This window comes from Eretmochelys imbricata, chromosome 8, assembly GCF_965152235.1.
Source record: "Eretmochelys imbricata isolate rEreImb1 chromosome 8, rEreImb1.hap1, whole genome shotgun sequence".
NCBI lineage: Eukaryota > Metazoa > Chordata > Testudines > Cheloniidae > Eretmochelys > Eretmochelys imbricata.
Window position 1 is genome coordinate 53,188,129 of NC_135579.1, and position 17,659 is coordinate 53,205,787.

At 44.7% G+C, this 17,659-nt stretch overlaps 1 protein-coding gene across 2 annotated transcripts in view; it reads left to right on the forward strand.

The window, feature by feature from the left end:
* XPR1 (xenotropic and polytropic retrovirus receptor 1) overlaps positions 1–17,659 on the forward strand; it is a 254,134-nt gene that overhangs the window by 142,457 nt on the left and 94,018 nt on the right. For both annotated transcript variants that reach the window (XM_077824124.1, XM_077824125.1), the window contains exon 3: positions 3,629–3,730. In XM_077824124.1, coding sequence (XP_077680250.1) covers positions 3,629–3,730 — 102 coding nt within the window. The remainder of the gene's footprint in view (positions 1–3,628; positions 3,731–17,659) is intronic.

Below are 17,659 nucleotides of genomic sequence, written 5' to 3' on the forward strand. Positions count from 1 at the left end.
ATTCTTTTACGTAGAGATTGTCCAGTTTGACCAGTGTACGTGGCAGAGGGGCATTGCTGGCACATGATGGCATATATCACATTGGTGGATGTGCAGGTGAACGAGCCTCTGATAGTGTGGCTGATGTTATTAGGCCCTGTGATGGTGTCCCCTGAATAGATATGTGGGCACAGTTGGCAACGGGCTTTGTTGCAAGGATAGGTTCCTGGGTTAGTGGTTCTGTTGTGTGGTATGTGGTTGTTGGTGAGTATTTGCTTCAGGTTGGGGGGCTGTCTGTAGGCAAGGACTGGCCTATCTCCCAAGATTTGTGAGAGTGTTGGGTCATCCTTCAGGATAGGTTGTAGATCTTTAATAATGCGTTGGAGGGGTTTTAGTTGGGGGCTGAAGGTGACGGCTAGTGGCGTTCTGTTATTTTCTTTGTTAGGCCTGTCCTGTAGTAGGTGACTTCTGGGAACTCTTCTGGCTCTATCTGATAGAGCAGAGCTGTTTGCTTCTCTCACAATTAGTTGCTACAATGATTACAGTACAGCTGCCAGAACACAAGCCATTAAACTAATTGCTTACAAATGTACTGAAAATATTTTAACTCCAACAATAAACGTATGTCAGTGGCCAACCTGAGCCTGAGAAGGAGCCAGAATTTACCAATATACATTGCCACAGAGCCACAGTAATATGTCAGCAGCGCCCCATCAGCTCTGCCCGGCGCCCGGCTCCCAGCCCCTCCCCCCCCCGCAACCCTTCCCCTTCGCGCCCTGCACCTCCCAATCAGCTGTTTCATGGCATGCAGGAGGCTCAGGGAGGGGGAAGAGCGAGGGCGTGGCAGGCTCAGAGGAGGGGGCAGGAAGGGCTGGAGTGGGGGCAGGGCCTGTGACAGATCCAGGGGTTGAGCAGTGAGCACCCCCCGGCACATTGGAAAGTTGGCACCTCTACCTCCAGCCCTGGAGTCAGTGCCTATACAAGGAGCCACATATTAACTTCTGAAGAGCTGCATGTGGCTCCATAGCCACAGGTTGGCCACCCGTGATGTCTGTGAAGGGAATTTGTATACTAATATCCATCATGCTTTTTTCATCTCTCAGCTGCTGTCTGAGCTCAAAGTGCAAGAAACTGAAAAGTGTAGGCGTGTCAGAAGTTGCATAGGTTTCTCTTTTACTTTTGGTTTTGCAAGTGAGAATAGCTTTTCCCACTTACTTTCTCTGAATTGGAAACGTGGAAATCCATACAATTTTCTGTAAAGCTGTGGGATACAATTGAGAGGTGGTTATACTGATCAGAGTTTCATCTTCAACCAGATTCATGGCGGCACCATGGGGACGAGAACAAAAAACCCATTAGGGATGTAGAAAAAGCATAAAGGAAAGTGGCTGCCGGTCCTTTTTGGCAGCTATAGTGCCTTGTAAAAGCAGCTTCTGTTGTCATGGAGCTTCTTAATCGAAGGGCAACTTCTGGCATCATGGCTTTCACATGGCAGAAAACCTTGTCCTGTTCAGCTTCAAAAACAATAAATATGGAATAGCCTTGGGCAGAATTAGTCTATTATTGCAGCTAAATTACTGAGCTGCAGTGAGAAACTGAACTGAAAGGAAACCGTTTGTTACCAGAAAAAAAAATCTGATTTTTAAGACTCTGGCATCCACTCCAGTCAGAAGCCTGTAAAATGGAGTTTAAAGGAAAATGTTTAATAATTAGTAAATATTTTTTGCGGCATTTGAATAGCCTTCCTTTCACTTGACACGACCATTTTTTGTGTCTAAATTCTGACCTGCCTTCCTGATTATATGATTTTTAGAATTTCTTAGCACAGCTTTATTTTCAAGGTTTGTTTTCCTCTTCTAGTCCTTAGACTGCAGAGAGACTGAGATGAGACAAAACTTTTTCTTTCTTATTGCTGCATGTCAATACAAAATGTGAAGAGGTTTTATAAATGAGTCCTCAAAATGGCTTCTTTGAAGTTATGTACTGTCATTTCCATAGCATGGAACTCTTCACCTCAGACTCTGAAATATGTGGCTGGCCACAGTGAATTGTTTTGAAGGACACCACTGAGCTGTCACGTGAAAGTGAAATTGAATCTTTGGTTTCAAAATGAAACATTGTGCGAGTTTTATTTGGAAGTCTGCTGCAACAGCACAATAGAGTGAACCAGAGAAAAAGATCTGACGAGGATGGGAAAAGTTGAGCAACATATTGAGGGAAAATATGATGGGGAGAGAAGTAGTAAAATACCAGGAGTGTAAAGAGGAAGTCTTTAGAAGTCAAGGGGAAGGTACAGTACTGCTTTTCCCTGCATGACTGGAAAATATTTTTAGAGACACAAGATTTCTGGGTGGTATGAAGGTGTGGGGATTCTAACAGATATGAAGGGGGGGGGGTGATTCTTTTAGAACCCATGGAGTATAACAAAAAATTTAATTTGGCCCTCTATGTAAGAGTCTGAGACTTCTGTTTTAAACACAAATTAGTGTTCCATTTATACTGAGTTTTGCAGACTCAGTATAAATGTAAATGCTCAATTGGGTTTTTGTTTTTTGTTTTTTTTTAAAAGTAAAACCAGCATCTCTTCTGGGCTGAGAACTTGTATACAATTCCAACACAATGCAAACTGAAGTTAGACCCCTCAAAAATGAAGGAATGTAATGGTAAAACAATGACAGGAATATAGTACTTAAACTATGAACCACAGAGCATTTACCATACTGCTTCTGTGATTGCTGCGCCTAGGCTTTCAGGTGCACTAAACTTGGGAATAACCCCTGTGTTTTATTAAACACTTTGGACAAGTTTGTATTAGTAGACTTGTGTCTTATGCACTGATGGGGGAGCAAAAATAGTTTTAGACAAATATATGTAAGAGTGCAAGTAAAGTAAAATAGAACAGGAAGATGTTCTATTTTACACTAAGATTATTGGGCAGTTGGCTTTTTTTCTTATCTGTTTGCAAAAAGTCCCATATTTTAGAGCCCCATTTCTTACTTCACTGTTTTTACCAAAGAAATCAGTAATACATGTTTAGATTGAGTTTGCGCCAAATAAAAATTTATAAACCAGAATCTTACCAGTCGACCTCTAACTCACCCTTAAATTTGTTTCCTTTTTGGGCTAACACAAAGTCCAGCCTGAATTCCTAGAGTAAAAGAGCAGTCTTTTCATCTGATCTGTTGCTAGAGGTGCAGCTTCTGTACAGAAAGTTGGTTTAGGGACCAGGAATGAGAGTGCATGAAACCTACAGCAGTGTTTAGGCAGGAGAGTGAACTCAATAGTGAAATTGAGGGGATATGTCTTTGTGCCCTCAGTAGCTGCACCTTGTGTGTCATTACTCATCTTGATTAATCTTCCTCCTTCCTCTCCCTGCTAGATTTTGGGCATTGTTAAACTCCATTGCAGCAAAGATTTGGAATAAGAGAACAAAAAACGTTCCAGTCAAGTGAGGGTTATGTCCCCTCAAGGAGTATTTGGATTTGATATTTCCTGACATTCTGCCAATTATTACAGGGAAGATGGCTTGTTCTCTGGAGAAATATTTTCACATTTGCCACCAAGAGAGACCAAAATTAACATTGGCAGGTGATTTCATAACCCTCTTTCCTTATTCTCTTACTATAAACTTTTTCTTCTTGTTTCACAGTCACAGATGAGGACACGGTGAAGAGGTATTTTGCCAAGTTTGAGGAGAAGTTCTTCCAAACCTGTGAGAAGGAACTTGCCAAAATCAACACTTTTTATTCAGGTAAGTTGCTTATCTACCTCTAATAGAATTAGTGGAAGGTATAGCACACAAAGATCTAAGACTTCCAAACCCACAGAATAACTATAACATTCCTGAAGGTCTACCATCAGAAAATCATAGGATGTGTCTATGTAAGAAAGCTGCTTTAGCTTAAGGTGTGAATTTAAAATGATATAACTAAATCTGTTCCAAAAAAGCTGTGTGGATGGTCCTGTTTGGTCTGAGTGTCATATTTCAGTTTAGCTCGGTTAGAAATAGACTTAAGCCAAACCAGAATATGCCATGCTTAAACAAAAATATGAGTGTATCCAACAGCCTTTTGTGCCAGATGAACTAGATAGGTTTAAAAAAACAGTTTGTTAAACCAGTGCAACTTCCTGATGCACACAACCCTATAGCCAATGGCAGGTAGCTGGCAAATACATTATGCAGCAATGTAACCTGTGCTTCTGTTTCTGTTCAAATTTATTAGAGTTGATGGGACTGAAAAATGAAGAAACCTAGCAAAGGTGTTATAATTGCTGTGTTTCTTCCATGAACGTGATACCCATTTTTGTTAGTATAGCATTTTGAAATGTCCACTGGAGTGAAGTTTCTCGTAATGTATAAATAAACTGGAAATAAAGATTAAAACTGATAGCTCGGAGTCTGTCATTTGTGTAATAATAATTCTAGAAAAGACTTTGCAACAGTGGTATTATAGTAACATGCTGTCAGATTTTGGACCAGTTTCCATCCTGTTTTGGAAATGTTGGAAATGGGTTTCATTGGGGGGGGGGAGGGCAATTTATATATGAATATGATTTATTCATATTTGCCATAGTTTTTCTTAGCATTTTGTCAGTTACTAAAACTTTGTATAACAAAGTTTAGGGTGCCTCCTGTTAGTCTGTCAGTTGCTCTGATTTAATCGAGAAGTGAATACATAATATTGAATTTATGCCTCTAAACATTGTGATAAGCACCGGGGATGACTTCATTGAGGGAAGCACCAGAGGCTGGGCTATATGAGGGAAATAATAATTAATAAAACTCAAATGTCAGTAATTGTTCACTATTGCTGCCCTCTGCCCAGATTCCATGTAGGGAAGTAGTCTCTTCTTCTCTGTTGACTGTCCCTGCTCTGTTGGCTCCATGGAGGAAATTCCCTGTCCCATACATGGCTGCTGCTTCTCTCAAGCCCCATGAAAACTCCTTTCATCCTGCTGCTGCCACCCTCCTTCCCCTTCAGACCAGCTCCCTAGCTTCAGACTTAAAATGGGAAAGCAGATAACAAAGTCTGTCCTCAGAAAGTGACTGCCACCTTCACTCTCAATGAACCTTAAACGTAACTCTGTGCTTCCAAAAGAAACGTCTCACACTCACCCTTCTTAGCCCACTAGGATTCTTATGCCTGGAGTTACAAAAACTACCTTCATTGCATGGTCAAATTGCACTACCTTGACCTGGTGGAAAAGTCCTGGCTGGGAAGGGGTCAGGGTGGATGACCCCTTAAAGGAGCATATCCCATTGATGTAAAAGTCCCCATTGGTGGGATCATTCTGGTTTGAACCTTATTTCACAGGATCATCTATTCATACTAAAACAGCAACTGCTGCTTTGTTTTATCCCTTCCTTCTATGCCTAGGGAAGAACATGCAGTTGAGTTCTCTACCCCTCACCTCCAGAGTAGTGTGCATGAATGTTATATTTTCATGTTAGTACATGAAACAAAAGTGAAACTCGTGTATCCGGGCATTGTTAAATGCAAAAAAGTAACACCGAAAAAACCTGAAATATTTTTCTTAATTTGTTTTGTTTAGTCATCTAAAATATGCTCTGCTAAACCCAGGGTTGTGAGTTCAATCCTTGAGGGGGCCATTTAGGGATCTGGGGCAAAAATTAGGGATTGCTCCTGCTTTGAGCAGGGGGTTGGACTAGATGACCTCCTGAGGTCCCTTCCAATCCTGATATTCTATGATTCAGAAGTAACGGCAGTAACCAAAACTCCTTCAGACACCATTTTAGACTTGTCACTTTAATTAGGGAATGTTTTGTTATTAACTCTTTAATATCAAGTCCCAAAACTTAGCCTATCTCTTATTTTATTTTAAAACCATGTCATTTCTCTCCCCCTCCCCCACCCAAACAAGTATTTCATATACCGGTAAAAATATAACAGCAGCTTAGAGCTTGACTCACCCTACAACCACCACCACCCAGTGGTGAGCTGGAGCCGGTTCGCACCGGTTCTCTAGAACTGGTTGCTAAATTTAGAAGCCCTTTTAGAACCGGTTGTTCCACAGGGGACAACCAGTTCTAAAAGGACTTCTAAATTTAACTGGCCCAAAGTGGCGCCTTAGGCACCAACTCCATGGATGCTCCAGCCCTGGAGCACCCAAGAGGATAATTTGGTGGGTGCAGAGCACCCACTGGCAGCTCCCCGCCCCATCCCCGGTCCCAGCTCGCCTCCACCTCCTCCCCTGAACGCGCCACCCCACGCCGCTTCTCTGCCCCTGCCCCAGGCTTCCCACGAATCAGCTGTTGGCCTGGGAAGCCAGGGCAGGCTGAGAAGCAAGCGGTTGCTTTGGGCTCAGGCCCAGGGAGGCAGAGCGGAGGTGAGCTCGGGCGGGGGTGGGGGGCGCGAGGAGGGCTGCCTGGACCGCAGCAGGTAACCTGTGGGGGGCTTGCAGGGGAACCGCTCCCCGCCCCAGCTCACCTCCACCACCCTTGGCCTGAGCGCGAAGCCGCAGCCTGCTTCTCAGCCCTCCCAGGCTTCCTGCCAAACAGCTGATTTGCGGGAAGCGGGGGGGGAGGGGCGGGCGGAGGCAGAACGGAGGTGAGCTCACGCGGAGGGGGGCGCAAGGAGGGCTGCCCGCGCCACAGCAGGTAACTGGGGGGGACGACCCGCAGGGGAACCGCTCCCCGCCCCAGCTCATCTCCGTCACCCTCGGCCTGAGTGGGAAGCTGCGGCCTGCTTCTCAGTCCTCCCAGGCTTCCCTCTGAACACCTGATTCGCGGCAAGCCGGGGTGGGGGGTGCAGAGAAGCAGAGCGGGGCGGTGTACCCAGGGAGTCGGCGCCACTTTTGATGTGATGAGTGGGGGGAGCTCCCTGCTCCCCCACAGCTACACTCCCCCGCCCCTAGGAGTCAGAGGGACCTGCCGGATGCTTCCTGGGAGCTGCCCCAGGTAAGCACCGCCGGGACTCCCCACCTCGCCCCCCGGCAGGTGCCTCTGGCTCTTAGGGTGGGGTGGGCACCCACTACGGTAGCCCACGAGACCCTCCTGCCCAGTTCTGGAGGGCAGTCAGAGGACAGGAGAGGGGGTTGGATGGGGCAGGAGTCCCGGGGGCGGGGGTGGGCAACGACCCCCTCGTGGGTTGATGAGGGAACCTGTTGTTAAGATTTTGGCAGCTCATTACTGCCACCACCTATGTGTACAAAATAGAAGAAATAATTAATTGCATGGTGAAATGTTTTAATATTTAACGTATGTTGATGTTAATATGCTGTTAAAGTATTGGAACAGTAAACTTTTTTTCTGATTGCTGTAAGTCTGATTACGTTATACTCTTGATGTAAAAAAAAAAATCCTTTTTGTACTATATTCTTAATGCTTAAATATGAAAACTATTATTCAGTTTCACTTGAAATTTGAAAGGTTATAACAAATGGGGAGGATAGTTAAAATCTTGTCCTCCCATCAACCTTCACAGAATCAGATTAAACACTTATTAATTATAAAATGATCAAGAAATCAATTTGCTGTTAGTATTCAACATCCTGGAATCAGCTCTAGATCTGACACTGGATTTCCATAATGAAGATCTGCAAACATCATTTTCCAGCAACTTTTTATTTTCAGTGGAATTGCTAGTTAATACATGGTGAGTTTTTCACCTGTTTAAAATTTCAAAAAGCTGTGCAGAGCAGAATGATTTCCACCCTCTCGAATGAAAGTTACAATCAATCTTGTAACAATAGGCTTCCTTGTGCCTTAATTATGGAGTGACAACATGACTTTCCATAATATAAAATCATTTCAAGAGTGCTCCTATATTTCACCCCTAGCAATGGATAACTGCCTGGGGAACATCACTCGAATTGTTCATGCCAGACCTATGATCCTGTCATACTTCAGGCATGTGTTGGCTTGGAGTGTGGTCTGGTACTTGCCAGTTATTCTCGTCATGTGCATGGTTGAGAGGCATTCTTGGTCTTAGGTGTAGACCACATCTTAACAGAAACTGTCTTATGTACACCTCCCATCCAGATTATCTCCCATGCCACTTTCCTTCCTGTTGGAAATTGCTTAACATCCTTGTAGATAACTACAGAAAGTACAGGCTATGTTAGCACAGTGATTTTTATTCTGCTGTCTTCAGTTTGATAAATCTTGCTCTTTTTCTTCAAGTGATGTCCCTATGGGTGCTCCACTATAGGTATGGCAGGGCCCCCACCACCTGGGATTGGAGATCAGCAGTGCCTGTGGGACCACGCATGGGTGCCTCCCCGTCTTGCACTGTGAGCGGCATGCGTATATATAGCACTGTGCAGTCCAACCGCCCCCCAGTTCCTTCTCTGCCATCTTTGATCTGGGACAGAATCTGCAGCAGAGCCTGCTTCTCCTTTCAGTTATTAGGCAGTGCCTTATCTGTTAGTTTTAGTGTAGTTTTAGTAGTTAGTTTGTTCCTTTTCTCGTCCTTTCCCAAGAAAGAAGAAAAACAAAACACACTTTGTTTTCCTTCCTCTTACCCTCCCCATTAGCTCATAACTTAGGGCTTTGTTTTCCCCCTTCCTGCTCTTCCCGACTGGGAAGCTCTCTCCCTCACCTTTATGCCCTGATCTCCAGGTTTAAGAGTTGTTTTTCCTGCCAGGATGCCCTCCCAGAAATTGATGGTCATCCACAATGCACCCATTGCCTGGGAGAGGAATACATCTCACAGAAGTGTACCCATTGCCACAACCTGACTGCCAGAGCCAGAAAAGACAGAGACATTCGGCTATGACTTCTCCTCAGAGAGAGATCGTTGCGTCCAGCATTGGCCCCTGGCATGGCCACTTCCCCCATGAGGCTCTCATGATCTGCTAGGTCATCCACCGACCCTCACTTGCTGCATCCATCTAAGAGAAAATCTCTTCCCCATGCTGACGGGAAGGAACTGGCTCTCTCCAAGGCATTGCCCACCAGAACACCATCCCCTTCAAGGTTGGTAGCCTCCATGTCTTCGGGGATGAGACATAACTCCAGGAACTGTACCAGTACCTCCGGTACCAGAGCTAAAGAAAGGTCTAAAGACTTTAACAGGCAGACTTACAGGGCTGCAAGATCCTCAAAAATGGTGCTGACCACCCCACCCAGATCAACTTTGGGTGCCATGGCACTGATGAAACCACCAGCAGTTGTATCGGTGCCAACATTGATTTCGACACTCACAAAACACACAGCACCAGCCAAGTGCTCAGCATTAGTGTGCCTTCTGGCACCAACTGCACCCTTGGCACTGAGCAAACTCTTGGCATCAAGCAAGTCCTTGACTCTGTCTGCTGGCTGCTCAAGAGAATGCACCTCTCCCTCGGCACCAATACACCCACCCATACCAGTGATGATCCTCCCTCTTCCTCAGGAGTTCAGATACCCTAAGAACCTGCTTGTATCTGATCTGCCTGAATCTCCAGTTCTCAGACGAGCTTTCTCAGTGTCCTTTATCTTCTCCGAGTCACAGCATGGCTCCCGTTCCCCTCAGAGGACTTGCACCACCCTACCCCAGTGAGGAGAAAGAGGAGGAGGACTACCCTGGCCCCCATTACATTCAAACAGGCACAAAGCACGTCATCTTTACATCCTCACTATCCGTGACCTCCAACAGATGCAGGGCCCTGGTACAGACCACCCTGAATGCAACCCCATATGCCATTCCCTCCACATTGGCCATACTGGGATCCATGGGCCATGTACAGATCGCAGTTTGGGAAGCCTCCCATAGAACAAAGCCAGAGGCCTACACATTCACCTTCCCCATCGGTTTCTCGACCACCGGAGACTGAATCACTCGGCATAGTGGATGAGGAAGGAGAACAGACAAGGAGATTACGCTACCACTTGATTGCTCCTCCTCTTCCTCTGATGAGGCTATCATAGAATCATAGAACTGGAAGGGATCTAGAGAGGTCATCAAGTCCAGTCCCCTGCATTCAAGGCAGGGCTAAGTATTATCTAGGCCATCCCTGACAGGTGTTTGTCCAACCTGCTCTTAAAAATCCCCAGTGATGGAGATTCCACAACCTGCCTAGACAATTTATTCCAGTGCTTAACCACTCTGACAGTTAGGAAGTTTTTTCTACTGTCCAACCTAAACCGCCCTTGCTGCAATTTAAGCCCATTGTTTCTTGTCCTATCCTCAGAGGTTAAGAAGAACAATTTTTCTCCCTCGTCCTTGTAACAACCTTTTATGTACTTGAAAACTTGTATCATGTCCCCTCTTTTTTCTTCTCCAGACTAAACAAACCATTTTTTTTTCAATCTTCCCTCATAAGTCACATTTTCTAGATCTTTAATAGGTTTTGTTGCTCTTCTTTGGACTTTCTCCAATTTATCCACATGTTTCCTGAAATGTGGAGCCCAGAACTGGACACAATACTCCAGTTGAGGCTTAATCAGCTCGGAGTAGAGCAGAAGAATTACTTCTCGTGTCTTGCTTACAGTACTCCTGCTAATACATCCCGGAATGACGTTTGCTTTTTTTGCAATAGCGTTACACTGTTAACTCATATTTAGCTTATGATCCACTATGACCCCCAGATCCCTTTCCACAGTACTCCTTCCTAGGCAGTCATTTCCCATTTTGTATGAGTGCAACTGATTGCTCCTTCCTAAGTGGATTATTTTGCATTTGTCCATATTGAATTTCATCCTAATGACTTCAACATCTCTCCAGTTTGTCCAGACACTTTTGAATTTTAATCCTATCCTCCAAAGCACTTGCAACCCTTCTCAGCTTTGTATCGTCTGCAAACTTTATATGTGTACTCTCTATGCCATTATCTAAATCATTGATGAAGTTATTGAACAGAGCCTGACCCAGAACCGATCTCTGCGGTACCCCACTCGTTATACCCTTCCAGCATGACTCTGAACCACTGATAACTACTCTCTGGAGACTATTTTCCAACCAGTTATGCACCTGCATCTAGGTTGCATTTCCCTAGTTTGTTTATGAGAAGGTCATGTGACACAGTATCGAAAGCCTTACTAAAGTCAAGATATACCACATCTACTGCTTCCCCGCTATCCACAAGGCTTGTTACCCTGTCAAAGAAAGCTATCAGGTTGGTTTGACACAATTTGTTCTTGACAAATCCATGCTGTTATTTATCACCTTATTATCTTCTAGGTGTTTGTAAATTGATTGCTTAATTATTTGCTCCATTATCTTTCCAGGAACAGAAGTTTAGCTCGCTGGTCTGAAATTCCCCAGGTTGTCCTTATTTCCCTTTTTATTGATGGGTGGTATATTTGCCCTTTTCCAGTCTTCTGGAATGTATCCTGTCTTCCATGACTTTTCCAAGATAATTGCTAATGGCTCAGATATCTCCTCAGTCAGCTCCTTGAGTATTCTGAGATGTATTTCATCAGGCCCTGGTGATTTGAAGACCTCTAACTTGTCTAAGTAATTTTTGCCTTGTTCTTCCCCTATATTAGACTCTGATCCTACCTCATTTTCACTGGCATTCACTATGTTAGATGTCCAAACACCACCAACCTTCTTGGTGAAAACCGAAACAAAGAAGTCATTAAGAACCTCTGCCATTTCCACATTTTCTGTTCTGTCTTCCCCCCCTCAATGAATAACGGGCCTACTATGTCCTTGGTCTTCCTCTTACTTCTCATGTATTTGTAGAATGTTTTCTTGTTTCCTTTTATATCCCTAGCTAGTTTGATCTCATTTTGTCCCTACATACTTGTGTTGTTTGTTTATATTCATCCTTTGTAAATTGACCGAGTTTCCACTTCTTGTAGGACTCTTTTGAATTTTAGATCATTGAAGATCTCCTGGTTAAGCCAGGGTGATCTCTTGCCATACTTCCTATCTTTCCTACGCTGTGGGATAGTTTACTCTTGTCTCTTAGAAAAACTGCCAGCTGTCTTCAGTTGTTTTTCCCTTTAGACTTGCTTCCTGTGGGATTTTACCTACCGATTCCCTGAGTTTACTAAAGTCTGCCTTCTTGAAATCCATTGTCTTTATTCCACTGTTCTCCCTCCTACCATTCCTTAGAATCATGAACTCTACCATTTCATGATCACTTTCACCCAAGTTGCCTTCCACTTTCAAATTCTCAACCAGTTCCTCCCTATTTGTCAAAATCAAATCTAGAACAGCCTCCCCCCCAAGTAGCTTTCTCCACCTTCTGAAATAAAAAATTGTCTCCAATACATTCTAAGAACTTGCTGGGTAATCTGTGCCCTGCTGTGGTGTTTTCTCAACAGATGTCTGGGTAGTTGAAGTCTTCCCCCCCCCCCCCCCCCCCCATCACCACCAAGTCCTGTGCTTTGGATGATTTTGTTAGTTGTTTAAAAAAAAACTTCATCCACCTCTTCTTCCTGGTTTGGTGGTCTGTAGTAGACCCCGAACATGACATCACCCTTGTTTTTTTACCCCTTTTATCCTTACCCAGAGACTTTCAACAAGTCTGTCTCTTATTTCTATCTCAACCCTCGTCCGAGTGTATACATTTTTAATGTATAAGGCAACACCTCCTCCCTTTTTTCCCTGCCCGTCCTTCCTGAGCAAGCTGTATCCTTCTATACCAATATTCCAGTCATACGTATTATCCCACCAAGTCTCCGTGATGCCATCTGTCATAGTTATGTTTATTTACTAGAATTTTGAGTTCTTTCTGCTTATTCCCCATACTTCTTGCATTAGTATACAGAGATTTAAGATACTTATTTAATAGTGAGAAGTGTAAGGTCATGCATTTAGGGATTAATAACAAGAATTTTAGTTATAAGCTGGTTTCAGAGTAACAGCCGTGTTAGTCTGTACTCGCAAAAAGAAAAGGAGTTCTTGTGGCACCTTAGAGACTAACCAATTTATTTGAGCATGAGCTTTCGTGAGCTACAGCTCACTTCATCAGATACATACCGTGGAAACTGCAGCAGACTTTATATATACACAGAGAATATGAAACAATACCTCCTCCCACCCCACTGTCCTGCTGGTAATAGCTTATCTAAAGTAATCGTCAGGTTAGGCCATTTCCAGCACAAATCCAGGTTTTCTCACCCTCCACCCCCCCACACAAATTCACTCTCCTGCTGGTGATAGCCCATCCAAGGTGACAACTCTTTACACAATGTGCATGATAATGAAGTTAGGCCATTTCCTGCACAAATCCAGGTTCTCTCACTCCCTCACCCCCCTCCAGAAACCCACCCCCATACACACACAGACTCACTCTCCTGCTGGTAATAGCTCGTCCAAACTGACCACTCTCCAAGTTTAAATCCAAGTGAAACCAGAACATCTGGGGGGGGGGGGGGGAGGAAAAAACAAGAGGAAATAGGCTACCTTGCATAATGACTTAGCCACTCCCAGTCTCTATTTAAGCCTAAATTAATAGTATCCAATTTGCAAATGAATTCCAATTCAGCAGTTTCTCGCTGGAGTCTGGATTTGAAGTTTTTTTGTTTTAAGATAGCGACCTTCATGTCTGTGATTGCGTGACCAGAGAGATTGAAGTGTTCTCCGACTGGTTTATGAATGTTATAATTCTTGACATCTGATTTGTGTCCATTTATTCTTTTACGTAGAGACTGTCCAGTTTGACCAATGTACATGGCAGAGGGGCATTGCTGGCACATGATGGCATAAATCACATTGGTGGATGTGCAGGTGAACGAGCCTCTGATAGTGTGGCTGATGTTATTAGGCCCTGTGATGGTGTCCCCTGAATAGATATGTGGGCACAATTGGCAACGGGCTTTGTTGCAAGGATAAGTTCCTGGGTTAGTGGTTCTGTTGTGTGGTATGTGGTTGTTGGTGAGTATTTGCTTCAGGTTGCGGGGCTGTCTGTAGGCAAGGACTGGCCTGTCTCCCAAGATTTGTGAGAGTGTTGGGTCATCCTTTAGGATAGGTTGTAGATCCTTAATAATGCGTTGGAGGGGGTTTAGTTGGGGGCTGAAGGTGACGGCTAGTGGCGTTCTGTTATTTTCTTTGTTAGGCCTGTCCTGTAGTAGGTAACTTCTGGGAACTCTTCTGGCTCTATCAATCTGTTTCTTTACTTCCGCAGGTGGGTATTGTAGTTGTAAGAAAGCTTGACAGAGATCTTGTAGGTGTTTGTCTCTGTCTGAGGGGTTGGAGCAAATGCGGTTGTATCGCAGAGCTTGGCTGTAGACGATGGATCGTGTGGTGTGGTCAGGGTGAAAGCTGGAGGCATGCAGGTAGGAATAGCGGTCAGTAGGTTTCCGGTATAGGGTGGTGTTTATGTGACCATTGTCACATAAACCATTGTCAGCCTGCACATCCACCAATGTGATTTATGCCATCATGTGCCAGCAATGCCCCTCTGCCATGTACATTGGTCAAACTGGACAGTCTCTACGTAAAAGAATAAATGGACACAAATCAGATGTCAAGAATTATAACATTCATAAACCAGTCGGAGAACACTTCAATCTCTCTGGTCACGCAATCACAGACATGAAGGTCGCTATCTTAAAACAAAAAAACTTCAAATCCAGACTCCAGCGAGAAACTGCTGAATTGGAATTCATTTGCAAATTGGATACTATTAATTTAGGCTTAAATAGAGACTGGGAGTGGCTAAGTCATTATGCAAGGTAGCCTATTTCCTCTTGTTTTTTCCTCCCCCCCCCCCCCCAGATGTTCTGGTTTCACTTGGATTTAAACTTGGAGAGTGGTCAGTTTGGACGAGCTATTACCAGCAGGAGAGTGAGTCTGTGTGTGTATGGGGGTGGGTTTCTGGAGGGGGGTGAGGGAGTGAGAGAACCTGGATTTGTGCAGGAAATGGCCTAACTTCATTATCATGCACATTGTGTAAAGAGTTGTCACCTTGGATGGGCTATCACCAGCAGGAGAGTGAATTTGTGTGGGGGGGTGGAGGGTGAGAAAACCTGGATTTGTGCTGGAAATGGCCTAACCTGACGATTACTTTAGATAAGCTATTACCAGCAGGACAGTGGGGTGGGAGGAGGTATTGTTTCATATTCTCTGTGTATATATAAAGTCTGCTGCAGTTTCCACGGTATGTATCTGATGAAGTGAGCTGTAGCTCACGAAAGCTCATGCTCAAATAAATTGGTTAGTCTCTAAGGTGCCACAAGAACTCCTTTTCTTTTTGCGAGTTATAAGCTGGGGACACATCAATTGGAAGTAATGGAGGAGGAGAAGGACCTTGGAGTATTGGTTGACCACAGGATGACTATGAGCCACCAATGTGATATGGCCGTGAAAAAAGCTAATGCGGTCTTGGGATGTATGAGGCGAGGTATTTCCAATAGAGATAAGGAATTTTAGTACCGTTACACAAGGCACTGGTGAGACCTCATCTGGAATACTGTGTGCAGTTTTGGTCTCCCATGTTTAAGAAGGATGACTTCAAACTTGAACAGGTACAGAGAAGGATGATCTGAGGAATGGAAAACCTATCTTATGAAAGGAGACTCAAGGAGCTTGGCTTGTTTAGCCTAACCAAAAGAAGGTGGAGGGGAGAGATGATTGCTCTCTATAAATATATCCGAGGGATAAATACCGGAGAGGGAGAAGAATTATTTAAGCTCAGTACCAATGTGGACACAAGAATAAATGGGTATAAACTGGCCATCGGAAAGTTTAGACTTGAAATTAGATGAAGGTTTCTAACCATCAGAGGAGTGAAGTTCTGGAACAGCCTTCCAAAGGAAGCAGTGGGGGTAAAAGACCTATCTGGCTTCAAGATTAAACTTGATAAGTTTATGGAGGAGATGGTATGATGGGATAACATGATTTTGGCAATTAATTGATCTTTAACTATTCATGGTAAATAGGCCCAATGGCCTGTGATGAGATGTTAGATGGGGTGGGATCTGAGTTACTACAGAGAATTCTTTCCTGGGTCTCTGGCTGGTGTATCTTGCCCACATGCTCAGGGTTCAGCTGATCGCCATATTTGGGGTCGGGAAGGAATTTTCCTCCAGGGCAGATTGGAAGAGGCCCTGGAGGTTTTTCGCCTTCCTCTGTAGCATGGGGCAGGGGTCACTTGCTGGAGGATTCTCTGCCCCTTGAAGTTTTTAAACCATGATTTGAGGACTTCAATAGCTCAGACGTAGGTGAGAGGTTTATTGCAGGAGTGGGTGGGTGAGATTCTGTGGCCTGCATTGTCCAGGAGGTCAGACTAGATGATTGTAATGGTCCCTTCAAACCTTAATGTCTATGAATCTATGATTTGATTTCTCCTTCCCTCCCCCTTTCCCCCCAGTTCTGTCTTCTCTCCCTTATTTCTGCTATAACAGCCCATGCTCCCCCCAGATTCTGACCCTTCTTCCAGTTTTTTGACTTTCCTGTGTGCTTTGGTCACCTGCCCCCGTTGAACCTACTTTAAAGCCCTCCTCACTAGGTTAGCCAGTCTGTAGCCAAATATGCTCTTCCCCTTCCTCGACAGGTGGACCCCATCTTAGTTTAGCAGTCCTTCTTTCTGGAACAGCATCCCATGGTCAAGGAACCCTGAAGCCCTCCTGGCAACACCATCCTCACAGCCAGGCATTCACCTCCAGGATGCATCTGTCTCTGCCGAATCCCCTACCCTTGACAAGAAGGACTGAAGAGAACACTCCTGCACTGCCAAGTCCCTCACCCTTACTCACAGAGCCGTGTAGTCACTTCTGATCTGCTGAGGGTCATACCTACATAAGCTGATGGTATTAAACAGTTCCAGGAGCTGTTTCACAGGAAAGCAGACTCCCTCCAGATTCCTTTGGAGGAAGTGAAAGAGCAGCATAAACTGTTCAACATCCTGCATGCATCCTTATCCTCCAAAATAGCCCTCCTGGTCAATGAGGCCCTTTTTGACCCCATCAAGGTGCTCTGGCAGACCCCAGCATCCATCCCAGCAATGTGGAAGCGGGCAGACGAAAATAATTATGTCCCTGCTAAGGACATGGAATTTCTTTTCTCTCTCCCCACTCCAATTTTTTTAGTTGTCAATGCTGTGCATGAAAAGGGATGCCAATAACTTAGATTCACCCCTTATGACAGGTCTTGGATGCGATTAGACCTATTAGGTCGCAAGGCTTATTCATCCACTATGCTCCAATTCCTCATATCCAACCTATGAGGCTCTCATGGCTAAATACAACTGTCATTTATTCTAAAATATAGGAACTCTGCCAAGACCTTCCTGATGACAAAAAGGAGCAGCTTCAGGCACTTGTATCTGAGGCACACCTCTTCATCCTTGCAGCTTTGCAAGCTTCCTTGTATTCCATGGATACTGCTGCCCGTTCCATCACAACTGCCATGATCATGAGATGGGCATCCTGGCTGCACCTCTCAGGCATCCTTAAGGTGGTACAAACCACTTTTGAGGACCTACCCTTTGAGGGCCAAATATTATTTGCGGAGTGCTCTGATAAATCCCTAAACTCCCTGAAGGAGACTCTGGCAACTCTCTGCTCTCTCAGCATTTATATACCAGCGCCAAAGAGACAAACAGAAATATCTCAATCTCCTCCGCAATCCCAACTACCAGTTCACTCCTCATCGAAAGTACGACACCCAGTGCCTTCGACAGAAGCCTCCTACCAAATGCAGACGTGTGACTCCTCAAGGAGCTACCTCTCTCACACCTTCAGCCAAACAAGAATTTTGAAGGTGTGGTCAAGGCCCCCGAGAAGCCTCCCCCTGTTCCAGTTACAACAACCATCTCCAACATCCCGCCAGTGTGGTGACCA